Genomic DNA, 27376 nt, shown 5'->3' on the forward strand with positions numbered 1-27376 from the left:
TGACAGGAATGAGGGCAGGTTAGGGAATGGGTGAAGGTGATGAGGAGTGAGTGTTGATCAGATGATAAGGCAGTTGATGGGGAAAGGGGGGTTTGTTTAGGCATTCGGTGTGGTGGTCAGGGTAAGGTGGGGTGAGGATGATGGGTGTTGGGCAGGTCATTAGTGGGATTGGAAGGTTGGATGAGTAGAAGTTGCTGAAGACATTGATAGCAAAGAGTGGTGTAATCAGTAATCCGAAACTGCCTTTGTCATAAAAATGATGCTACTTCTGATTTTCAAAGAGCAACCCTGAATGAAATCTGGTTGTTGTGAGACACCAAACATAATTAGCACAGATGTGGATGCAGCAGGGATTTGGAGTGAATTTTAAGTATTTCCTGCTGTGGTACTCAGCTTCACTACATTCCACTGACAGATTGTAATATTCTGGGGTAACTGCACTTGGAAATGAAAGAATACAATGTTGCTTGATTCTAAAGATGTATTTTTTATTCTGCATCCTGCGCAGTAACTAAATTACATGGAGAACTAAAGGCCGTAGCGTTATCTTGATTACCTAACTGCAAAATGTTGAAAGCACCCTATTGATGCCATTTATTTTGACACTATAATCCCTTTCGTGAGTGCTCACATGAATGCGGGACACATTTTGCCAGCTTTCAAGAAGTAATGGAGTTGCAATTACTATCCTGTCCATCAAACTCCATGGCAGTTTAATAATATGTTCATGCAACATTCTCTTTAGCAGCATTGAGAAGATCTGTTCCAAACTTCTCTGAAGGATTCATTCAGAAGCCCATCTTGATGTAACATTTAGAAATCATATTTAATGTTCAAAATAACTGAGGAATTTCAGTTCTTGAGAGGAACAAACCATATAAAATAGTATTTTGTAAAGAGAGTTCAGTGCTGTAATATTCAGTTGCATTTCCCCTTTTGTGTTAAAACGATCTTTAATTTTCACCAGTCTGGCAAAATACAGCTAATTCTTCCTGCCAAATGCTCAGAGTGCAATGCTGTATCATTTATATTGTTTTATTTACACCCATCTCTACCCTGAAAATGTTGTTGGAAGCCATTTCTGGACTACGGCAGAACTTATCTCTTGGCAGATTTTTCTGTGGTAGTTTTCGCAGCACTGTAATCACTGGCTATGAGGAAAAGATGGCCTATTTGATTATTTTCCCATCAGATCTTTAAACAGTAATCTGTGACAATTTGTTATTCCATTCCTTGCAAATCTTGATGGTTCAGCATCTGGCTCACCAGGTCCTGTTTGCCATTCTAAAGCTTGTTTTCCTGTGCTTCTTTAAACTCACTGGGGCCAGTTTCCCATGCTCCTTCTGAACTCACTGGGGCCTCGTTACCAATCCTTCCATTCAACTTATTGGGTTCATTGAAAAGTTTCTTATACTACAACGTAGCAGTGAAAAATAAGTGAATTAAGACTGTGTTTGGATAGTAGGTGGAACATCCAATTGTCTGGAAAATCCACCCAAGTCTCAGGCTTGCTGGATTATTGGAGTTTTAATGTATATTGCACCCTAGAATATACATTAAGCAGCTGTATTTGAATATGCTAATTATTTGCAAAAATCTCTGACGAAATAGGATATCTTCATATAGATGAAGTTGCCTCATTCTGTGGGTATGGTATCTCTAAATCCTCAGACTGCTCACCTAATGTTGAGTGAGAAGCAAATTCCTCCAATTGAATTATAGGAAGATAAAGGTGATTACTGTCATAAACCCCATTACCTGTCCATAAACCCCATCCCTATACTGCTTGCTCCATCTTTCCAGCTGCAGCTCTTTGAAATGGAACCAGATTATTTGCAATCCTGATGTCATATCTGCGGCCTTTAGATTTGAAATCTCATGTCCATGCCATCATTAATATTGCCTAGTTCCACCTCCATAACATGGCCCAACCCTTCCCCCCCCCCCAACCCCGCTTCAGTTCTTTTGCTGCTGAAACCCTCACCCATGACTTTGTAATCTCTAAGCTTGACAATTCTAATGTATTCCTAGCTGGTTTCCCTCTTGCTACTCTCCATCCGGAACCATACTGTGCTCCAACTCACTCCAAGTCTTATTGGCGCAAGGTCCTTGGTGACCAGCACCAGTTTCTGTTTAAGCAATGCCACTATTTTAAAACTCTCGATCTTGTTTATGAGCCCTTCCATGAACTCGCCCTTCCATAGAACACTTCTCCAGTTGTTAACCCTTTATAATGTCTGTACTCCTTCATTCTTCTGGTTTAGCATCCCTGAGGTTAATTGCTTAGCCAGTGCTGGCCATGTCTTCATCTGCCATGGCTCTCAGCTTTGGAATTCCCCACCAAGCATACCACCCCTCAGCCACTTTAAGATTCTCCTTAACATTTGACCAATGAGGTAGGTTTTCGGTTATCTGCTATAACTCTGCTAGAGTTTATTTTCTTTGACACTGTACTTTTGGCTGTTTTTGCTAAATTGAAGGTGCTATTTACAAATGTTTCTTTTTCTTTAATAAATTTTTGTTAATGGCAGATAAAATAAAATTTAGACTTGAACTCTTCCACCATTGACTAACTGCTGGAATTCAGTGACTTGTCATGCTTGTTCTATTATTTTCCAACCAGACACATCCATCTCTTATAACTAAAGAGCAGAAGCCCTATGCATCACCCCATAATTTATTCAGTTTGATTGTGTTCTCTTCCTTCTGGATCAAAACACCAAACATTTCCTGTTGAAGGTTAACTGGAGCAGTATTTTCTGTATCAGTTGCCGTCACAGAAGTTGTTGTGATTGTCTAGCAACTTTACCTGCATTGACTCGAGGAGTTACTATCACATAGTTAATTGGAACAATCTCTGTGCATTCTGTAATTGACACTTCAGGTCAACCTGCAGGATTATCTGCGGCTACAAGTATATTGCCTTTAAGTGGATAGCCAACGATTAGAAATAATTCTGTTGTACGTGAAATCGATTAGTTCTAGAAGTTTACATCCCTTTTACAAATAACAATTGCAGAATAGAGCAGCACAGGGCAAGAATAATTGGGTCCAGTAGAACTAGTCTTTGGGTGGAACATTCCCTTAAGTTTCCAAAATAACCTAGTGGGCATTTATGTGATGAATTGCGCCAGATATCATACTGGTTCGGCATAACTTTTGGTTTAGTATTAACCATTAAACTAAAACTAAGCCCCGAAGATGTAACTGGAAAATGAGGATTTTTTACATTAACTTTTTACATTAGCAATATATTTCATAATATCAACTATGTATTTTGCTTTAAGAATGCAACTTATGAAATGTGCATATTACTTATATTGGGCAGAGACACAACAAGCCCCATTGTATAACAGAAGACCCAGGAGCAGCACAGCCTCAATGGGCCAAGCTGTTTCCTGCAGCAACACACAAAAAGCTGGAGGAACTCAGTAGGACATGCATGGAGTCATGGAGTCATAGAGCACGGAAATGGGCCCTTTGGCCCAACTGGTCCATGCTAACCAATATTCCCATCTAAGGTAATCCCTTTGCCCATGTTTGGCCCATATCCCTCTAAATCTTTCCCATCCATCTACCTGGCTAAGTATCTCTTAAATATTGTTAATATACCTGCTTCAACCACTTCCTCTGGCAGCTCATTCCATACAACCCTCTGGGTGGAAAAAGTTGCTCTTCAGGTTCCTGTTAAACCTCTCCCCTCTCACCTTAAACCTATGACCTCTAGTTCTTGATTCCCCAACCCTGGGGAAAACAACTGTACACATTGCCCTATCTATCCCCCTCATGATCTTATACACCTCTGTAAGATCACCCCTCATTCTCCTACACTCCAATGAAAACTGTCCCAGTCTGCTCAACCTGTCTCCATAACTCAGTCCCTTGAGTCTTGACCACGTTCTTGTAAATCTTCTCTGCACTCTTCCCAACTTAATGACACCTTTCCTATAGCACGATGACCAAAATGGAACACATGATACCAAATGCAGCCTCACCAGCGTCTCTTATACAGCTGCAACATAACATCCCAGCTTCTATACTCAGTGCCCTGACTGAGGAAGGCCAGCGTGCTAAAAGCTTTCTTCACCACCCTGTTAAACCTGCGATGCCACTTTCAGGGAACCATGTACTTGTACTCCTAGATCCCTCTGTTCCACAACACTGCCCAGGGCGTTACTGTTGAGCGTGAATGTCCAACCCTGATTTGTTTTCCCAAAATGCAACACCTGACACTTATTTGAATGAAAATCCATTTGCCGTTCCTCGGCCCACTTACCCAGCTGATCAAGATCCCTCTATAAACCCTGATAACCATCTTCACTGTCAACGACACCACCTATTTTAGTGTCATCTGCAAACTTACTAATCGTGCCTTGTACATTCTCATCCAAATCATTGATGTAGATGACAAATAGCAATGGGCCAAGCACTGGCCCCAGGGGAACACCACTAGTCACGGGCCTCCAGTCTGAAAAACAACCTTCCACCATCACCCTCTACCTTCTACTATCAAGCCAATTGTGTATACAATTAGCTACCTCTCCCTGGATCCCGTGCGATCTAACTTGCCATAGCAACCTACCATGTGAAACCTTATCAAAGGCCTTATTGTCTATATAGACTGTGTCTACCTCCCTGCCCTTATTGACCTTCTTGGTTACTTCTTCAAAAAATATAATCAAATTTGTGAAGCATGATCTCCCACGCATAAAGCTGTGCTGACTATCCCTAATCAATGCCTGTCTTTCCAAATGCTTGCATATCTTATCCTTCAGAACCCCCTCTAGTAACTTTCCTACCACAGATGTAAGGCTAATATGAAATGATATTAAATAAGTGGGGGGGGGGGAGAAAAGACAATAGAATGCAAAACCATTTTTTAAAAAGCATCGCAATCCTCACAGGACATTGCATTCAGAGGTAAATGCTAAAGGTATACTACAGATCATTTAAAACAAGATGTGTAACAGTTAGGCTTTCTCAGAAAGATAGCTGTTTACCCAGTCAGAAGACAAACATTTATCACTTCCCCATGACAGCTAAGTCAGCCACCCCTTCCTGCCCACAAGAAATCAGTCCACCCTCAAAAAAAACACTCCTTCACACCATCATCTTTAACTGGGAATTGCTCAAGGTTATGTACATGTGACTGTCTTTAACAAAAGTAAAAAATGAGTGGGATGCCAGGGCAGGGATGGTAACTCAATCTTGTCACCCGTCATAATTGTAGCAACTGTGACCTGTACTCATCAGAAATGTATTTGTGTTATGATAGGGCACAGGGACCTGTACTCACGAATTCAATATTCCAGTATTAAACAATATCAGACCTGTATGTGCCAGTGCCTTATCCACTTTATGACACCTGACCCACCAGTACAAATCCCCTGGATCGCAACTGGATCTGGACTCGGGTCTAAATAAGGCCAGGCTTGATTAGGGGTTTGGATCCTAGGGCCAGGCTCAGTCTAGTCCCTCACCCTGGCGCTGACTCATCACCAAATAATTTAAATCAGCAGGCAGCATGAAGTAGGCATCTTATCTGCTTTGCAATCAAAGAATGCAAGACAATTGGGCTTTGTGATCTTTGCTCTTATTTTTGAGGCTATTGGGTTTGATCTTTTGAGACAAAACTGTTACTGAAAAGAGAACTCTTGTGCAATGAGACAAAACAAGGTTGTGGATAAAATATGTTTCCTACCAGTGTTTCACATTGTTGGACTAACAACAGCTACTGTTATTCTTGTTATGAGGTGGCCAATTTGGTGCTGAAGTAAAAACAGAAAATGGTGAAAACACTGAACCAGGTCAGGCAGCATCTGCAGAGTGTGAAACAGTCAGTGTTTCAAGTCAAAGACCCTTTGTCACATCTTCAATTTGAAATGTTAGCAGTCTTTCCAACTTTTTCTGTTTTTATTTCAGATATCCAGCATTTTCTTTATTTTTCACCTTTGATACCGTGCGCTTTTTGTTCAGTTGTGGATAAGGAATGAGCACACTGAAATAAACATTTTTTTAAGGGGGCCATTTGTGTTTAGTGAAGAGAATAATGTCAGATACCAAGGAAAGTTTTTTATGCACTTTCTTGGTGGTATGATATTGATTAGCAGAAGTACAATCCATAAGGTAAGAACAGAATGGTGGTGGGTAAGGACAGCAGAGATGTGGGAGCACAACCACCTTCAAGTTGCCCACTGTTCTGACTTGAACATAAAATGCATTCTTTGTGGTGTCTGGGCCAAAATCTCAGAACTCCCTACCAACAGTTTCTATGGAGTACCTTCACAGTAAAATTGCAACAGTTCAAGAAAAGTTGCTCATCACTTTCTCAAAGACTGCTAAGGCCTGGACCATAAATATTGGCCATGGCCCATCCATGTATTAGTTACAAAAAAAACATAGATTGTATTAATTGCACTGATGTGCTATTTAAATGGCTGATGTGCAGTGAAATCAATATAGAACATTTGTAGTATCCTGAACTGATGACTAGAACTTGTAACCGAATCTGGTGGATCTGAAAACTGTCGGATTTCAGACTGTTTGCTCATCCTTCATTTGGATACGTTGAATGACTAAAGCAATGCAAGTTGGAATAAATTTGAGAACTGAAATTTTCTTTTGCTTTCTTTCTTAGTTTTCTGTTTAAAGATAGCTTGCATTAATATCTAATTAGCCTGAAAGTGCTATATGATGTATTTTGTGTGTTGTAATTATGTATTACTTATACTACAGGACTAGTTCTAGAAGCTGTTTTTGCAACCCTTCCTCAGACTATTGGTGAAATGGAATTGCCTTGTTTGTATTTTCTTTTATTTATCTTTTGGAAGTAAAATCAATTACAGGCTCGTATTTTTTAAGCTGTGTACTTTGCAATCTCCAGCCCCATTTTCTCTATCCCATTTGGTAGAATAAAGTATGCAAGAACAAAGCAGTGAGTGGGGAAAACAGTATGACTGATCTGTTCACCAATAGACAGAGGCCTCCTTTCGAGGTCCTCGAGCTCAGGCTCATTTATGCTTGGGTGATAAAGCAAGCAGAAGTATCTTAATAATCTATGTAGTGTAAGGTTTTTCCACAAATTTGTTATAGAACAACATTTGGCAGGAACCCACAGTGAGATATTAGGACAGATGAGCAAAAATTTGGTTAAAGAGACTGTATATGTGGAGCATCTAAAAGAATGTAGAGAGGTATAAACATTGAAGGAAATTTGGCAATTGGCATGTTTACCAATGATGAGTCAATTCAATAAGGGAATGTAGAAGGAGTCAGAAGTTGTAGAGCTGGAGGGCATTACAGAGATCGTGAGCAATGAGGCTAGTGAGGGATTTGAAAATGAGTGCTTGAAAGAACGGATATATCACTCTTATTCACCAAGTTCCCCTTTTTTGGCATTTTGGAAGCCTAACAGTATCCTTTCAGAGTAAAGTGCAATCAGTTCATTTCCACAAATTGCATAACCAACCACAAAAATGCCTACTTAAATCTGTGAGACCGTCAGTAAGAAATAGGAGCAGGAGTAGACCATCTGGCCCATCGAGCCTGCTCCGTCATTCAATAAGATCATGGCTGATCCGGCCGTGGACTCAGATCCACCTACCTGCCTTTTCCCCATGACCCTTAATTCCCCTACTGTGCAAAAATCTATCTAACTGTATCTTAAATATATTTAATGAGGTAGCCTCTACTGCTTCCCTGGGCAGAGAGTTCCACAGATTCACTACCCTCTGGGAAAAGCAGTTTCTCCTCATTAACCACTATCATTGTACAGAGTGGAGATTGCTGTGGAAGTAAGTTGAGAATTGCCAGGGTGGAAAGCAGGTGGTTGGAGAGATGATTTTGGAAAAGGATTGCACGGAGGACATGACAAGTAAATCTGGACAGATGGTTGTGGTATTGGCCAGTTGATTGGCGTGGGCAGAGCTGCAGACATTGGCAACAAAGGGATGGGAGGAATGTTGAAGGCTTTCAGCAACAGTAGAAAGTTGAAGACTATAGTGTTGTGTTCTATAATTCTGGTTATTATTGACATCCATAGTCCCTCTTGCAATGAATTTCAAGTTGACCTGCTTCAAATTCCTTCAAGCCTTGGACCATCAGCTTATGCAAACTTCCCTGAACTTGTATTCTGGATCATATGCACCCTTGCCTTCTGTACTGCAACAGAAACTACTTTGATATGGTTCCAATAAGACTGCAACTGTGTGCCGTTACTTTGAAATGAGGAAAGTTTATGCTTTTACACATTGTCACAGCAATAAATGTTTCCTGTTTGGTTCCCCTGTTACAAGAAAGATGTCATGACATTATGGTAGAAGCTTCAGAGGTTGGTTGCATTGTTATGTGTTGCTTAAGCAAATTGAAATACAAATTTGGAGAATATACTCAGAGGCTTGAGCAGCGTTCTTGAACTGTGGGTCACCCAGCTGGATCAAAATGGTCTCTAGTCCTTCATATTCGTGTTTCAATTGACTTCCAGTATGTTGTTGTACATGTGCCAATATTTTCACATGCAAAAGTAAAATACTGAGGTTCTGAATTTCTGAAACATAAAGGACTGAAAATATTTAGGGCAGGACATGTAAAGAAAGAAACTGAGTTTATAGTTCAGCCTGGTGAAAGCACGTAAATATTCAATTAGGTGTAAACTAGAGGTTCTCCCTTCATGAGATCCAACAAGAAGAATTTTCAGATTTGTTCTAGAGTGACTATCTTTTTGAATACTTTCTAAATTGTTGCCAGCACAGAGTGGGTGCACAGCAAGGATGGAAAGTGTGGGTTTTATAGAGTAGCAAAACAATTTTTTTGCAGCAACACATGCACATGTATTTACAAAAGATACAGCATTGCATCGTTGAAGAGTATTCACTTGTTTAAGTAGTAATATAGTAACACTGATGATGCTTGCTAGCATTCCTGTCACAGGCCACTACACACTGACAAGTGATATTGGGTGGGTGAGTGAGTGAGCAGTTGTCAATGTGTTCCAATGCACCTGCACAGGATTTACTCATGCTGGCATTCTGTTCTGATGTCGCCAGCATACTGGTGAATTCACTCAGTCATTGAGTGTGAGTTTCATGAAGCAGGAGCTCATCTGTGAATGTTGCTCAAGGTTCAGGACTTCACTGAGAGACTGTACCTGGAAACAAGAGATGTACCGTTACCTTAGTTGAAACAAAGTGAATGCTCTCCATTTCTAGAAAAATGTTTCATGTGTTTCAAAATTAGGCACAGCCAAAATAATCAAAGTTCTTAAATCCAGCAAATTTTAATAGTGAGGTCTGAAGCAATACCCTCCTTTCCAAGTTTCATTGTGGGCTGAAAAACTGGGAAATAGTAAGGATGGCATTAACAACATTCTAACCCATTTTAATAATAGGTTTTGCCAAATTTCTCGAATAATTCTTGATCAACAGAAAGTGATTGCTCTTTAAATGTATTTCTTGAATAACAACATTCTATCTTAACACAGAATATTGTCAATTTCAGATTGTTAGTATTTCTTTTGTTTCAAGAGTACTTTTCTTTTCAGTGCTGCCATTGGGATTGGCTTCTATGGAAACAGTGAAACCAGTGATGGTGTATACCAGCTGACAACCTCCATCTACAATGCAAACCATACACTTGCTGGAATAGATGGCCTGGTAAGATGACTAGTTTTACACATACTGGAATTATCTAGTGCCAATTTTCTTTCGTCTAAGTATTGTAATGGATTTACTAATACTTTTGACTGCTATTATTATTGCTATTATTATTTTGCTTATAGCATGGACTTTATCTATACTTGCAGATTTTAATTTCCCAACCCCAAGATGAACAAATACGGGTTTTTAGACCTGTCTTTAATAGTAACCAGAATATAGCCAAATAAAGTGTATTTTGTTCTTTTTGAAGATTGCTGTTTTTCTAGACAATGTGCATTGCAGTATTTTAATTGTTTTTATGTATCTGTATAATAATGTGACTTTATCAAAATAAGACTTCTAAGTATAATGACCTGTACTTTGCTGGTAAATTCCAGCAGTTCCCTTCGTAAACGTTAACAGTTCCAATTTCTGTTTGGATAGTAGCAAGACCAGAGTACTTTTACATGTACAGAGTCGAGCACTGAAATCCTAAACCTTCCATTATTTGGTGCCATTTGCTACAATAAGCTCTGTCCTTGGATCCCTATTGAGTCTAGACGTGAAGCCCCACCTTTCCAAGATTCCCCAGCATTCAGAATTTGTGTCATTTAACTTCGGGCAAGAGGTGATTGGACGCAATGTCATAAAAATCCGGATCAATAATATTTCATGGAGAACTACTTTTAAGCTTTCAAATGTAAAGTAAAATGTGAGCCACAATAATTATAAACAGACTCCCAATTTATCTTGAAGCTATTTTTGAATTGGTTTGTCATCTGGAAAATGGCACCAGCTAATTATTGAATAATGGTTCCTTTCTCCTTCTGTACTCATCTACCATGGAGGGGGAGAATGGAACCATTCATTCAACTTGCTTCTGTGCTCTTTCTTTTCTCCCACTAACGTCTCACTTTTACACAACACAACTCTACTTTTTGTGTTTTTGTGTGCATGCAAAATTCTTTACACATGTGATCCTGTTCTCTTAATTCCCCGAAGGATGTGGGCTTCCCTGACAAGGTCACCATCTATTGCTTTTCCATAAAATAGCAATGTGCAATCATCAATGAACATCCCCACTTTTGATCTTATAAAAGGAGCAGGACCATTGATTGATGAAGGAGCTGAAGCTGGCTTGTTCCGGAGAAATGCCCTGGGGAACCTCTGCAACGATGACCTTGGACTGAAATGATTGACCTCCAACAACCATTAACAGCATCCATTGTGTATAATATGACTCCAGCTGCTCAAAACCTTTCCCTTGACTCTCGTTGACTTCAATTTTCTCAGAACTCCTCGATGTCATAGTCTGTCAAATGCTACTTCCGTCTTTCTTTCTCGCCTCACCTTTGGAATTCAGTTCTTTTGTCGACATTAGGAGGAATGTTTTAACAAAATCTGGATCTGAGAGGAGCCTAGCAAGTCCTAATCAAAGCATCAATAAGCATGGTTTTGATTGGTGCAACTTGAAAGTACAGTTGATGGCACCTTCCATCATTTTGCTGATTGAGATTGATGATTGGGTATTGATTAGCCAGACTGGATTTTGCATACCTGAGTATTATTAGCTTGACTGGAGATGTAGTGAGTTGTGGAACACAAGTATTCAGGAATACAGTCAGAATGTTATGAAAACAGATAATGCTGGAAATACTCAGAAGCTCAAGCAATATCTGTGGAGGGTGAAGCAACACTAACCCTTTAGGTCAGTGACCTAGCTAAGATTCAATTTTGAATTTTAGTGTAAAGTATCCCAATGTTATTTTTGCACTAATCTTTACTGTCCAATAGCCCATTCCCAGTCCTTGTAATAAATTGATTAAATGGATAATCCCTGACATTTCCATAAAGGCTCTTGATAACACTTGTGCAAAGTGGATAGATTGAAAGTAAAAATAAGTTCTTTGCAATTTTTGAACAAGAAAAAGAATTTGGTTCAATAATTATCAGTAAATATGTATAAGTGGATTCCATTGACTTGTTGCTGTGCATTTTAAGGGTGCTATTAAACATATGTTTAGACAGGTAGTTAGGGTGATGTGGTCTCTGTATTCATTCTCAACATCCCTGCCCCAAGTCACACACCCCTTCTCTCTGACCTCATTGTGACCAATAACACAGTTGTTCTGTGGCTTTTGAACACTCTCACTTGTAGAAAAGACTAATTTGGAGTCCGACTGGTAACATCATATCATGACAAACCTGCATCCTTTGAATGGGCTTGTGCTTACCAGGTTTTGTATCAACTAAGATATTTTTTTAAAAAACCTATGTGAAACCTGTATTAACCAAGTCACTTTGCCTGTAGGATTATCTAATTACAATGCCCATGAGAAGATTGCTGCAATAGAAGCAGTAAATCACCTTGGGCCAGATTGTGCTGGCTATGAACTGCTGCCACTCAACTAGTCAAACTGGAGTTTAAAACCTCGCCAGAGCATTGTCACCCCAAACCTCATGATTCTACAGCATTGGTCAACTTCCTCTCTTTGCCTTTGTTCTGTTGTTCCCTTACAAAAAAAAACTTAGTATCTCGTTTGTGCAATGTCCTTCACTCAGTCACAGTTGCTTGAATTAAAAATGTTGTTTGTGGAATGCACTTCATTAAGTCACAAATTTGTAATCTAGTTAAATCTCTTAGCCTGATGTGTCAAACTAGCAGAAGTGGTTATGTGAAATGCAATGTGTATTATATGTACCATAATGTCTTTTTTTGTGATTCTATGTTGGCCTTTGCTGTTCCAGTTGACCCATGAAAATCACTCCAAATATTCTTCATTGTGCAAAAAGGGTTTAATGTGCAAATCCACTGACCCCTTGGGCTTTATTGGGTACATTATAGAATTAAAACTGTACCAAGAGAGACACATTTCAGAATAGATCAAATATTAAGTTTTTAAATGGCACACAGGTCCAGTGATCCGGGTTCAATCCTGTGTGCATGGGAGTTCTCTATGACTGCATGGGTTTCTAAAGAGGTTTGGGTTGGTAGGCTAGTTGGCTAGTAGTGTGTAGGGGATTGATAGAATCTGATAGGAGTTGATGGGAATGTGGGGAAGATAGGTTACGGGAAAAACTAGTGGGGGAATGGGATTGCTTTGTGAGCCAGCATAGATGCGATGGGCTGAATGGCCTGCTGTGTCATAAGGACATCTGGATGTATGGAACTATTCAAATGTAAATAATAAAATATATTTTAAAGTGAAGTAATGAGAGCTTCTCAGAATTTTTGGTTGAAATATTTGAAGCTAATTAAATATGTTTTCTCTAAAAAATATGAATAAGGAAATTCACAGCAATCTGCGGGAAAAAAATCTCAATTATTAAATTCAAAAATGATTAAACAAATTCATTGAAAGTTAGCATTTCAGAAAGATCAAATCTGAGACAAGTCCTTGTTCATGTGAAAGGCATTTTACCTAAGTATGCTAGAATTAAAGGCTTATTTTTAAATCTCTGTATAAAACTGAAATGTGGATGTTTAGGGAACTTTGTGACCAAGGTGAATTGGTTCCAGTTTAAATTCCTTAAAAATTGATATGATCCCTGCTTTGCTAAAAAAAAATGTTATTTGTGAAAATGAAACATTTTGTAATTCTGCAAACTGTCTTAGTGGAAAATGAAGGTTCAAGTGATAAATTGTTTTTTTTATTAGATAATTGTACCCCATTCACAGATATTTTTCAGGCAGTTTTCATACTTTAAAATTTTTTTAAAGTTACTTGAAATGTGATTTGCTAACCTGATGGAATCCAACTATTATAGACTTATTTTTAAAACATTACCATATAAGACGTTTTGGGAAAATAATTCATTTTCATTGGAAAGGACTTTATAATAATGTGTTGAATTCTTCTCTGGAATGCCACTTGTTATTGGGATGGAAATAACTTGTGCTGTGAAGAAAAGGATGAGGACCTGGGAAATGGCTAAGTCAGATTGTAGCTCCATGCATTTGCTCCTTGGGTAGATAGTGCCAGAAGGATTTCCTTTGATTTTTCTCATACAACAGTTACTTGGAAAGCTCCCCTACCCTCGGAAGCTGTTGTCGGGAAGTCTGTATAACTCATATCCTTCCAGGGAGGACAGGAGGAGATCTATTCCACATACTAGCTTCCTCAAGCAAGCATTTGTCATGAATCCATTGACCATTTGCTTAAAGCATCCAACAGAACATACTTTCATTCTGTTAATGTTATGCATGCCAGTCACTTTATTCAATGTATGAATGCTGTATATTGAGAACTTGCCATGGCACTGTCACTAGGTGACACCATGCCAGTCATCATGCCTATGAGCCAGGATGATTATTTTATGTGGACTGTTACTTACAGGTATGATAAATGATGCATGTCAGAGAAACTTCTCCCAAATGGTTCCTAATGTAGTTTTAAGAATGGTGGAATTTAGTAGTTTCTGGTTCTCTCACTTGGCCACATAGGGCATGAACGACCATATTAGAGAGCTTTATGTCCTAAACCAGCTCATATTTGTTCCTGCCAAGGGGTCCTGCACTAGTGCATTAGAGAATCTGGCAGCCCTTCTGTTTGTTGGCATCCTGAGGTCACTGCACTGTCAAGACATTTTAGCCACTGTCAACCACAGCTGTATAAAATTTTGTGATGTTTAATTGTTTACAAAATGTTGAGGTGTAATAGTTTTGAGTTTTAAATGTTTTCCAACCAATGCAAAAACATTAAAATGATCAGAAGCAGTATTATTGCTCCAAATACATCCCTACATCTCTTTTAAATAATGAAGTTCCTGGGAGATTAGCAGTGGAGTGTAAGTTGGCAGGAGTCCCACTCTGTAGTTAACCTTACAATAAGAGGTGGATCCAACTCGATGGCTGAGAAATCCATTCTTGCAATGCTGGAAAAAAAAACAGCCGTTGAAAATAGGAGTAGATAAAATTGTCATTTCATGTTTCTCAGTGAAATACTGACCCTTAACTTTTTGGTGGGATTTTCACCAGCATTAGAAACGTGGTTCCAGTGTAAAACTCTCTAAATGACAGTAATAATAGTGCACTCTCCAGTTTTAATCTTCACTATAATTCTTAATTCTCACTGATCTGAAAAATTACTTTTTTACTTAGAGAATGAGCAGCTTTTGCTAACTCCATTTGCTGGCCTCCTGCCAGATGTCCCTGACTCTAGCCCTGGAGGGTCACCGTAGACAAAGTACATGCTTTTGCAATAATGTTCTCCACCAGCCTGTTAAGGTTCAGGTTCCACTGAGACCCTTGTAGCACTGCTCCCCTTCTCTCCTATTAATGCAGCATCCATTTTTGAAGCAGCAGCATTCTTCGGCAGCTATATGTATTGCTCATGTTGTATATGTATCCCGAGGCATCACAGTCTGGAATACCCTTCTTCAATCACACTGACTCTCCATTTTGCTCCTTTTTTGGCTTTTTTGAGAAAATCCACCTATTTCTTCAAACTTTTGGTCATCTTTCATAATATCTGTTTCTGGCTGACATGCTAACAGTTTCTGCTCCAGAGATCTAAGTTATGTAGTGTTACGGACTCAGTGAAAGTCCCTTTAAGATAGAGAGTGTGTGTGTATGTGTGTGTGGGGCGTGCTTACGTCAATAGAAGATAAAGGACGTAATGAAGTTGTTAAAGAAGTTAGCAGAAGAAGAAGGAGAGAGAGAGAGAGAAGGGAGAGAGACACCAGCCTGCTAGTTTTCTCTATCGATGGATGAGAAACAATAACTGCATCTGCCACTGAAATCCATGTATGGAAAAGTTGGAAGTAATCCAGTGGAGTTCACTTTGTTGCTGACCTGGAGAAGGAAACAGGTATTTGTGTGTGGACGACCACGATTCGGACGCTTTTCGGGGTGAGGAAGTCACTACCGAGTAAACACTGAAGTGTCGCTGGGGTTCCATCGTGGAACATTTGGATTTCGTATTTACTCTCTCTATGTTTTTCTACATCTACGTCTTATCTTCAGACAACGGTGGTTGTTGAAGAAGCCCTTGCTCATGTTTCACCTTATGGCTTGCGGAACTGAACTTTAAGAACCATTCCAGAACTGGGAGTTTTGGACTTTGCCACACACACACACACACGAAGAGTTTAGTTTTGGGGTTAACGTTCAAGGTTTAACATTTTTGAATTCTAACATACTAACATTTTTACTTTTATTTTACGTATTATCATAAGTAGTGATTAATAAAATAGTTTTTAACACTGAATCATGCTCAGTGTGTTTCTTTTGTTGCTGGTTTGTGACAGTAGTTTGTTCAAGAAATTTCATTTAGGTTGCTTTTGATAGCCATTTTAAATTTCCAATGCAAAAGTGTAAGGGAATGCATCTTGGCTGCAAATATCAGCCTTCTCTATCCATTTGCTGCTTGATTAATTTCTTTGTGAGGCAGATCTATGTGACCCATATTCATTGTGACCCGAGATGAAAGTGTTCCAATTTTGATTGGCATTAAAAGTCCATCAACGAGAATACCCTTATCCCATCTATTGGTGAATGAATTTAACCCAAAAGCTGCCCTCTCCACCATGTTTAAGTCCACACCATGTTTCCACATTCAATGAAACAAATTAGGTTGAAAATGCAATTGCAGGGATTTATTAGAATAATTTGCTGGAGAATGTTTTTTAAAAATTTCTTATAACTACAACTGATTTTCTCTTTAGGTATCTGGGACAATTAAGAATATGAAAGTTGATCTGAAGCAACCATATAGCAAGGCTTGATGAGATCTTCACACAAAAGATGGAGTTTATTTATTCACTGACGCTCTTGCAGCATTTGGCAGATGCAATTATCTCACAGCTCTCTGGCCTCCCAACATGAATGACATCAATTTGAATGTGGCAGAAACGGCCGATGAAAATTGGCTACTTTGAATATTACAGGTAGGAATTAACAAGAAAACTTACTGAAATTATCTTTTATGAATCTCTGTTATTTCAGGTTAAGTGACAGTATTAGGTGCTTGATCTTTCAAATGAAAGCTCATGGTTCAGTGCTTTGGGTATTGGTATTGTTCTCGTTCCCTGGAGACAAGGACATTTTTTTTTGTAGTTTAAACAGTGGTGACTATGCCGCATTGATACTTTCTATTTAAGCTGGCCATCTACATCGTATCCATGCAACTCTCTGATCTTTTAAATAATCTCCACTGATAGTCGACGTCAATTCATAAGATCCAATTGCATGCTTATTTCACCACACTGATGCCTCCCATATACAAGTTGTTCTTGAATTAAATATGGACATGAAATACAGTCGAATAGAATGCCATATGGATAACTGCCATTTGTGCTATTAAGGAAATCTGCAAGGAATAGAATGGAAATCTCTTTTGTACCAAACTGAGCTGCAGAGTATACCTTCAGCGGTAGTAATTTACAACAGATTAAATATAGCATGGCTCTGAATGTGTGGAATAATCATTTTCGTGTTTGCGGAACTTGTTAATTTGTTCATGATTTAAGAAGCAATCTGACCAATTTGCGGATTCCAGTCCGATATCTAGATTTGAATCCACTGAGGAACTGGAAGTTCATGAAATAAGAACTGGAAATGCTTGGCAAGTCAGGCAGCATCTGTGGAAAGAGTAACAGAGTTGATGATTGGGTCAAACTGATGAAGGGTCTTCGACCTGAAGTATAACTCTCTCTCCTTCCACTGATGCAAATTGATCTGCTGAGTGTTTCCACCATTTTCTGTTTTAATTATATATGTGAACATGTATTATTGGGATATTAATTCAACAAGCTGTGAATTAAATATTTATATATTTAAAAAAAAACTTGAAGTTCTGCTACCCTTCTCTAAACATAATGGATTTATGACACTAAATGTGTTTGGGTAGAATTTAATGAACTGGATTCCACACTGAAGCCAAACGAATAGCGTGAGCAGTCATGTCATGCTAGCTCAACAGTTCCAAGTGTTTTCGTTTCGGATGACCCTTAACTTTATTCAGATCTCAATAGAATTATTGAAGTGGAAGTATGCATTGAGGTCATGCTGGGGGGAGCAGTGAGGGAAGGTTAAATTGCCAATAGAGTAGAATATAAATGAAAATGGTTACGTGTCATTCAGCTGCTCTTTCTCCCACTTGATTTGTTTTTTCTGTTTGCCTGAGCAATAACATGAATAAGTGATATTAGTGGTGAGAATCTGACTCCTATTCAGGCTTTAGTCTGATTTTTCTATGGCTGCTTGTCAGCTGTGTTCAGTCACAGCAATTAGCCAGTACCCCAAGGAGTAGAATGATCCACAGAACTAGGGCAGGCTGGTATGGGAGAGTCAGATGATGGGTGGACAGGAGGTTGGGGTCGGTGGGGGGGGGGGGGGGGGGGTAGTTAGATGGTGGTGTTTGCAAGAAAAAGTATTGGAGAAAATAACAGAGCACAAGAAGCTAATTTCTAGGTAATCAGAGCATATTGTGGCAGATTTGAGTCGCACTATCCAATAAAGGACTTGAACTACGTGGATGATGATTCCTGCAGGGAAACAAATAGAATTTGAAGGGAAACTTGTCTGAGATTGTGTCTTTGTGTTCCATGCATCCAATACCATTGTCTATTGGGAGTTATTTCTTTCCTTGCTATTTCAACCGTCTTAACATTAATAGGTTTCTATGGTAGATTATATTTTAGTATTTACTTACCCACTTGTCACAAATTTGTTAGTGCTTTTATAGAAAGGCACAGCTGAGAAGAGCCATAATTTTTTTAAACAATCACTTCCTTATTCTGTTTTGTCCAGCACCACAGTTTGAAAAGCATATTAACAAGCAGCTGCAAAGGCAAATTAGAATAATAGATTTTCAACCAGCTGCAGAATAAAATTTCATGGTTGATTCATAGGTCTTGGTTTTCTGACCATTTCACTTCTTAATTTCTTTAAAAGTACAAATGTGCTTTGTTCTGAATCTTGAAACATGATTTATTGGTATGGTTCTGATGGCTTTAAAGCAAAAATAATCATGTTGCTTCTTGTTCAATAGTTGATATCATCTTACATTTAATAATTTGTTTTATTAGATTTCACATATAGTTTCTAATCTTACCATATGGGAATGTCTGGATCTATGAGGTTTTAAGTACTGTGACTGGGTTTCTCATTGATTTTCTGGGCTAAGTGTACAACAGAAACTTTCTCACTGTAAAGATGATAAAGACAATTGTCTGCATCAGCTAATCTAGAAATGAGGTAAAGCATGTAAAACAAATAGCCTGTTGTTCACATTCTTTTTCTACCAGACAGTTTTACCTCAAAACTTCAACAGTGCAATTTGAACAACCAATTCCTTCATTTTGTGGTAAAGCAACATACTTTTATTGACCACTTCAATCAGTTATGAAGTATATCTGTCTACTTTGCCCTCGCATGAGCTAGTATAGTCATAGGGTCATCACAGCTCGAGAGGAGGCTGTTCAGCCCCTCAGTCTCATGCTGGCACTCCCAGGAGGATTCTTGTTGGTCTCATACTATTCCCATAGCTATCCAAGTTTATTTCTCGTAAGTGCCTATCCAAGATCCTTTTGGAATCTTTGATCATTTCTACATTCACCTTCCTTAAATCTGTATCCCCTAGTCCTTGTACCATCAACTAATGTGATTTTAATATTTGTCTTGCCTAAAACCTGCCATAATCTTGCATACCTTTATCAAATCTCCTCCTCTAAGGAGGATAGTACCACCTTCTCCACACCAACTTTGTAATTAAATCACTCATCCCTGGAACCATTCTGGTAAATTTCTCTGCACCCTCTCAAGGGCCTTCCACATCTTTCCTAACTGGATGTAGAATTCTAGATGTGACATAACTAGAGCTTTATAAAGGTTTGGCCTAACTTGGTTGTTTTTTGTAATCAACACCTCGATTTATGAAATCCAAAATATAATGTAATTTTCTACTACTTTCTCAATATGTCCTACCCCTTTCAAAGATCTGTGCAAATCTAGGTCCATGTCTTCCTGCAGATCCTTTAGAATTGCACGATTGCCTCTTGCCATCTCAAGCCGCAACAATTGGGGGCTGGAGCGCTGAGCAGACTCACTTGCTCATCCTCTGTGTCAATGAGGCCAACTGATGGCTGCCCTTCCTGTGTCTGTTTGCTCTCCCGTCACAGCTGTTTCTGTGATCCTCTCCCACACACTGTTTTTGTCATTTCTGACTTGTGAACTGTTCTCGGGAACGGACCTTGTGGTAACCTGGGGACTGCCTGTACAACGAATGTTCTTACTCCATTTCTTAAACAAGCATGTCACTTTTACCATTTCCTAATCCTGTGGCTCCACCCCCCTCCCCACCCCAATCAAGGGAAGACTCCACTATCTCCAGCCCAACTTTCCTTTGCAACCTGAGATTCAAATCATTCGGACCATGTGGCTTATCCATTCTAAACTTGACATTTTCTAGTACATACTGTAAATATTTTTACTTTATCCGCTCATTCCTCAATCTCCATCTCTTCTGATGTTTTTGTCAATATCCCATTTGTAAGCACCAATATAAAGTACTAAATAAATATTCTGGCCTTTACCTAATAGCTCCACCTCCATGTCTTACCACTGGCTTAACTATTTACATGCCTGGGTAACAGATTTTAGTGTTCCCATTTGAGTCAACTACCATTCTATTTTTGTACACAAGCAGAAAAGGCTCAGCAAGCAGGGCAGCATCTGTGGAAAGAGATACAGAGTTAATGTATCAGATTAAAGGCCCTACATCAGTTTTATCTTATTTTCAGTTCTATTATCATAGTCTTTTTTTGCCAGTCTTATTTTCCTCTTCACTCCCCCTCTCTACTTATTGTACTTTGCTGTTGAATTCATCTGATGTGCATCATATGCCCTAATTTTTTTTGTTTTGTTCATTTTCTCTGTCTCCCTGGCTTTGGTTCTCCTTCCCTGTACCCAGCCTATACATAAAATGTTGTCTCCTTAAAGATTGCCTGTGGTTTCACACTACTTTCCAGTCAACCTTGGGATCCCTAAAAACACTATCTAGATTCCCTCTCATCCAATTGAAACGAGCCCCCTTTTAGCTTCAGTAATGGAGCAGAGCAAGGAACAATTTGATCTCCGCTTCATGATATAGTCACTTTTGCTCAAGTGTTCTCCACAGACATTTGGTCAACTTGGCTCACCTCGGTTCACTAACACCAGAGCTAGCAATGCCTCCTTTCGAGAAGGATTGAGGACATAATAGCCAAAGAAGTTATCCTGAACACATTTCAGAAATGTCTCTTTCTCCTTTCCCTTTACTCAAACATTACCCTAATTGATATTTAGGTCATTGATTACTGTCAATGTCACAGTTCTGTAGTTGTTGCACTTCTCTAACTTCCCTGCAGAAAGAGTGAGTAATAAGATTCTTTTTCTGTTCCTTTCCTCATATGATGCTGTATGGGCCAGAGATGGTGAGGATGGTGAACCATCTTTAGAAGGCATTTCGTGGAATCTTTCAACATAGAATTTTACAATTCTTGCTTGCAGCAGTATCATAGGCACATGGGTGCAGACAACACAAAGAATTATGTGCAGTTTACATTCTGTGTGTTGTTTGTACTGACGTTTCTATGATGCGGATGTAAGCAAGTTTTTCATTGTACTGTACTTGTGCACATGACAATAAACTCAATGACTACAATATAGAATAAGAGGACATTTAGTCTATCATGCATATGTTAGCTTTGAACGAGCCATACAGTTCACCCCAGTCACTATTCTTTTCACTTGACCTTGCATTTTTTTCTTTTTCAAGCATGCATCCAATCATGCACTTGCTGTAATGCAAGGTAATTGCTAGGCCACTTCATTTAAGAGTCAAGCAGGTTGGTTTGGAACTGGAATGCCTTGGTTTATATAACAACTTCTAATGTAGCAAAACATTTCAAGGCAGTAACAGGAGTCTCATCAATAAAAATTTGATACAGAGCCACATGACAGAATATTAGGGTAGGAGGAAGGAGAACACTTTTCTCCCTGCAGGACACTAGTGAACCTGCAGAAGTTTTAGAGCAATCTTAAAATTTTGGAGTAACTCTTTATTGAAACTATTTTTAAAAATCCAGTATTCTTGTGACATTTTGCTTGGGGGAGAAAAAGCAGCATGGGTTCATTATCACTTTGGTGGAAATCGGAGACCCACCCAGGTGTCTTTGCTTATGGTGGTTGTGAAATCCATTTTAGTCATTTCCTCTTACTAAATTTCTCCTTCCAGACTTTGGTATATGTTACTGATGTGGAAAGCTGCCATAGCTAATTGTGTAATGTAATTTCAGTGAGCAGAGGGGAAGTTTGGTGGTATTGTTTAAGTATTTTGGGGAGGAACTGGTGGTGGTCAATTCACATGGTATGGTACACAAGGTGACTTGGTTGAGGATCAAGATTCCAAGTTTGTATGTTGAGTGACGTTGCCTAGTTGCTGAATTCTGGCGGTGCTTATAGCCTGGTTGAATAATTGATATGGCAGGAGTCTGGTTGAAGTGGATGGAACAAATGTTAAATTCACAAAAATCCATATTGTGAGACAGATTATTAGTGAAAGTTATCTCTAATTTAGAATTGACTTGTTGAAATATTTGGGGATGCATTATCTTGCAAAACAATGTGGACAATTTCTCCTGGAGGTTGCATCTAAAGATATATAGTGTCCCCATGGTCATCTAGTCCATTGTTATCCATGCAGTATGATTAAAGTTAGAGCTTTGCTAAATTTACTCTGTGAAGTAGCTCCGATTTGTTGGAGATACTTGAGTTTGGAATGGACATAAAGTTGGTGCTCCATGTCTCAGTCTCTTCAGATTGGCAAATTAAGTCCTTAAGCAGCACAGGGACTGGTATCTTGCACATTCCCTAAATAATTTTTAAGAATTTGAAAGACTGTCAGAGGCTTTTTAGGATTTTTACTTGCAGCATTTTTACCTTTTATGTATTTGATGTGTTTATCCTTAACTATCATTACAGGTGGCTGTCATATCTTCTGCTCCTAATTGTTGACTTGGTTATTTGCTGGCAGCATTTCTGGGTCTGGCCAACGATCCAGGTGGCTTCTCACACTGTGAGTATCATATTTTAGAATCTATCTCATCAGGGCAAAATGTTACATCATGTAATTTGTATTGGAAATGAATGATGCAGATGAAGGAACTTTCCAGTTTTTGTGGAAGGGTTTCTTTTATTCAAAAAGTGCACTTCAGTTTTGAAGCAGGATAATATTGATACTTTCTTGTCAAGACCTCCATTTCAAAAATGGAGAAGCTTCTGTTTTGTTTCTCAACTGTAATCTCACCCAGATTTAGAGGGTGCCTATGGTACAGAGATGGTAATCTCTTGGAGTTGGAATGAGCCAAAAAATGTATGTTAAAGCATCTGTTTTCTTTGATCCTCAAAAATAAATCTTTGAGCCACATGCTCGAGCAAGTGTTGGAGTTTGAGTCCTAGTGCAATCTTAATCAGTTAACCAATGTTTCTGGGCAGTGAGGCATTACAATTGACTGCAATGCAGTCTTCATGGGTGCAATTCCTACACAGATTTACGTCAGGTATATCAAATTATTCTATCACTGAAAGCTAGTTTAAAAGGTTAGACAATCTTCGATATTAATACTTTAAAAAGCATCTCTGTTGTCAGAGCAAAATGTTGCAGAAAGTAGTTTGTAATGGAATTTTTTATTTAATTATGTCATGAAGTGCTATGGTGTATTTATGGTAAGATAGTTTTGCTTCCACCTAAAGCTTATTACAATAAGAAACGAAAAGAGAAATATAGAAATACTGGAAATCAAGGGGACAATTGATGGGGGTAAAACCCAGGGAAATGTATTTCCATTCATCCAGTGAAGCAGGTTATGTGATTGGAGCATCATTTTTCACAAATTACCCTTTCAGACTCCTTTATAAGCTTTGCCGGTTTTCATATCAGCATTATATGTAAAACCAAAAATAGGACACTAAAGTCTAGTATGAAGTGTCCTTTTACTTTTTATATTTGCAGTGATTATCTGGGCATTATTAGTGTGCTGTTTTGGGGACCTTGCAGTGTGCAAATTATCTCCATTTCTGGCATTACAAATGACTGACTTCAAAGTAGTTCACTGACTGCAAAGTGTTTTTGGGACAACCTGAAAGGAATGTTGAAACAAGTCTGTCTTTTTATTTTTTTTGGAAACCGTATGTTCTATGTTCTGTAAATGTAACTCCATTTAGCATCTTTATTAAAATGGAGAATCTGGGACATTGTCCCTAGCCAGAACCAGCTTTGAATAAATAGAATGAGAAGGGTTGCTGGAAATCTGAAAAACAGGACATGATGGAAAGTGTAAAGCTGTTCAATCGGCATAATAGGTAGGAATAAAACATGTAATGTTTTGGTTATGACCTAATCAAGATAAGTTACTTTATAATTGTTAATTTGCTTGAAGATTTTGGAAGCTTAAAATTGACCTTATTTCCTTGCCATCATTAAAATGGGTTTTGGTAATTGCAGCACAGGTAACCCTTGTTTGCCTGCCAAAATATTTTAGAGTTCATTTTGGTGCAGATTCTGGAACTAATGGAGTTGGCCATCTCTCTCTACAATCCACGTGACAATGAAACTGAAATATTTGCTAGCAAATTACCTCATGTTTGTCCAGTTGAGAAGTTAAGTTGTGGAGCAAAGGAGTTGTTATAAAAAGCACCCTCTGCTCTTCATTCCCATTTCCAACATAATGGCAATTGTTAAAGATGGGTTGCACTTCAGGATATATTCTCACCCAGATTCCATTCAGTAATGGTTATTGATTTTCTGTCCCATTGCTGCTATTATATAATGTAATTAGCAATATTTTAGTAAATTAATGTAACAGGAAGTATTGTATTACAGTTTAAGTTTACAATCAATTTAAAATGTATTTGTAGTCAGTTTAAATTATATTTGTAATAAATTTTCTCATTTGAAAATAATGGAAGCACAAAATTAGTTAAAAGTTGCACGTTGTGCTAAAAACATTTCTTGGCAAGAATTGTGTGTTCCTCTGTGATCTGCTTACCTGGCAGACTTTAGATCTCAAGCTCCAGCCTCTTGAAACAAATAAAAAGTATAGCATAAAATTATTAATTTAAATTAGCTTTGAAATAATTACTCATTAAATTTGATTCTGATTGTTGGGCAAAATTAAATTTCTTCCCTTTCTCTTTCTTTCCCCTCTCTCCTCTCACATCCCAATCTTTAACATAAGACTTCCAATTCGAGGTGACCAGGGCAGTTGTAATAACTTAAAAGCAATTTTTAAAGTCTTCCTTTACCACAAGATCTATCTGATCAACATTTTCAGAATTTAAAAGTCGAACCTTTTTTAAGATAATTTGACGTCAAGAATTATTAATTTGAACATAGCGTAAAAATTTGAATTTGACAAAGATTTGAATTTGACAATATATTTTGCAGGCTGAAGGGAATGAACAGTATTGACAAATTGCAAATATTGTGAACCACGATTTAAAATTAAAGAAATTGTTGGGAAAAGAAATTTAGGGTAGTTGTGTGTACAGGAAAACTAACATCAAATAGCTTTTTAATAAATTTCAGCTGCTGGAAAAGTCCCTCTGATGTTACATAGCAGAGCCATGTGGCTGGGGGAGAATTATGTGTGAAAAGCTTCAGCTGGCTAATTTAGTGCCACCTGGGAAGGAGCACTCTATTGTGACAGCAGGCTAATGCTCGTCAAACACATTTAAAACATTACCATTTTTGTGTAAAGCTTTTAGACCTCAAGTTTATTACTCTTTCATGTTTTTAAAGAAAATGTCAATCTTGTCAATCTCCTGTTCTGTACGTTCTACAGCTCTTAGGGGCAAATGAGAAACCCAGGCTCATAACTTATTGCTGCTTCTGACAGGCCACTAAAGATGCTTTCAAATTACCATGGCAAATGCACAGTTCTTTCACCATCAATGCTTGTAAACGTAAAGAGCTTGACCTTCTCCTGATCCCTTTTAGAAGAATCTTGTGAACTGTTATTGGACCTGCCCCTTTCTCCTAGGCTATTTAATACATGGGACTGGTTCAATTACGTCACATTTTTATTTTAGCTTAAAATTTGCTAAATGCAGACTCCATGATGGGATCTATCAGGTAATTATGCCATGAGTGTTCTTAGAACATTAATCTTACTGCTGCCAATCAATTTTTAATGATGCATAATTTTTGGTGAAAAAAATAAACAGATCAAGGACAACATCACAAGGAGGCTTCTATTGCACTGGCCTCTTCCACAGTTCATTACAGTTCTGCTGAAAGCAATATAAATGCAACAGTGCACCCCTGTTTTCTTTGCCTTTGATATTTGTCCATTGAACAGTTGAGTTTCTTTACAGGGCAGTGAACTCTGCCTCTCACCCTTGCCAATGCCTGGAATACAGTTTCATTCACCAACACTAAGCAAATATTTCAAAGGTAGGATTACTCTTATGTACATAAGTGAAGTTGATCACACTTGCCAGTGAAGATGCTGTCTTACATGCTGGCACTAGGGTGTGAGCAGAAATTTCAATGCAGCATCCTAAACTTCAGTCATTTGATATTCCAATACTGATTTAATAAATTAACAAGAGTTCATTTGAGGCTTTCAGTCAAAATTAGGTACAAAATATGAGGTTTTTCTCAAACAAGTTCTCTAGTTAAGTGATTCATGTCTATTAGCACAATTAAAGCTGATGATTAACCACCTAGAGAAATTGCTTTCTGATATCTGGCTTTCTAAAATGCTTCCTTTCTATATCTCAGAAAAATACTTTTTTATATACCGGTAACAAAGTGTTATTTACTGAATTTCTGATAGGTGAGATTTAATTGTGAATACAAAAAGAAGAAATGTGTGCTTGGATCATGAGTAATATGGTTGCCTTTCTCATACCTTGCTTGTGGTATTCTGGTGTTTAATCTTTAGTGGAAAATGTGACATGAAGATGTTTTTATTCTGGGACCAACCAGTTGGATCAACATTAAAACTATTCCCAGTATAATAGTTTAAAAGATATTGTACTTCAGGTGTTTAAGTTATACAAAACTTTTCTAAACAGCCCCTATTTAAGACTTAAATTGGAAGGGATGAGGATGTTTAAATTTTCTATTAAGTAAAGATGCTTTGGACATTAAATTAAGAATCTTCTGCTCAGGCTATTTTTTATTAAGGGAATGAATTTAGACTTTGTATACTTGAACTGTAAATAAAGGCATTCTTTTTAAAAAAAAGTGAAAATCAAAAAATCTGCAGGTGCTGGAAATCTAAAACAAAAACAGAAAATGCAGGTCAGACCACATCTGTATTTCCAGCATTTTCTGTTTTTGTTTTGTCATTCTAAAAATCTCTGGGCTTTGTTATTTTTCATTTTGAAAAGGGTTTGGAGGCCTATGTGGATAATAATTGAATTACAATAAATCCAGATTAATGAACATAAAATGACTTAATTCCCATGGTACCCACTCAAGCTACATTTTCAGTAAATAAGCTAGCTGAATACCAATTATATTACATATTTATTACAAGTAAACTCACTTCAATTGTTAATTTGTCCAGTAACATCAAAAAGCTAAATCTGTAGCAATGACATTGTTCTATATGTTATTCATAACATTTACATTTTATATTTCCAGAATGATTGTCCTTGGTGTCTTGATTCTAATCCTCAGCTGGGGATCGCTGGTCTGGATACTGCTGCAGCTGTGGTAAGTGAGAGAATGATCTTGTTTTCTGTGTGGAAT

General features: G+C 38.1%; 1 protein-coding gene across 1 annotated transcript in view; it reads left to right on the forward strand.

Moving 5' to 3' along the window:
* Nucleotides 1-27376, forward strand: part of ttyh2 (tweety family member 2) — an 84786-nt gene that overhangs the window by 37566 nt on the left and 19844 nt on the right. The window contains 7 exon segments of the mRNA XM_052033094.1: nt 9539-9650; nt 16299-16340; nt 16342-16520; nt 22597-22641; nt 22643-22690; nt 27269-27312; nt 27315-27340. Of these exon segments, the coding sequence (XP_051889054.1) occupies nt 9539-9650; nt 16299-16340; nt 16342-16520; nt 22597-22641; nt 22643-22690; nt 27269-27312; nt 27315-27340 (496 nt within the window).

Source organism: Pristis pectinata, chromosome 18 (genome assembly GCF_009764475.1).
Source record: "Pristis pectinata isolate sPriPec2 chromosome 18, sPriPec2.1.pri, whole genome shotgun sequence".
In the NCBI taxonomy this organism is placed as follows: Eukaryota; Metazoa; Chordata; class Chondrichthyes; order Rhinopristiformes; family Pristidae; genus Pristis; species Pristis pectinata.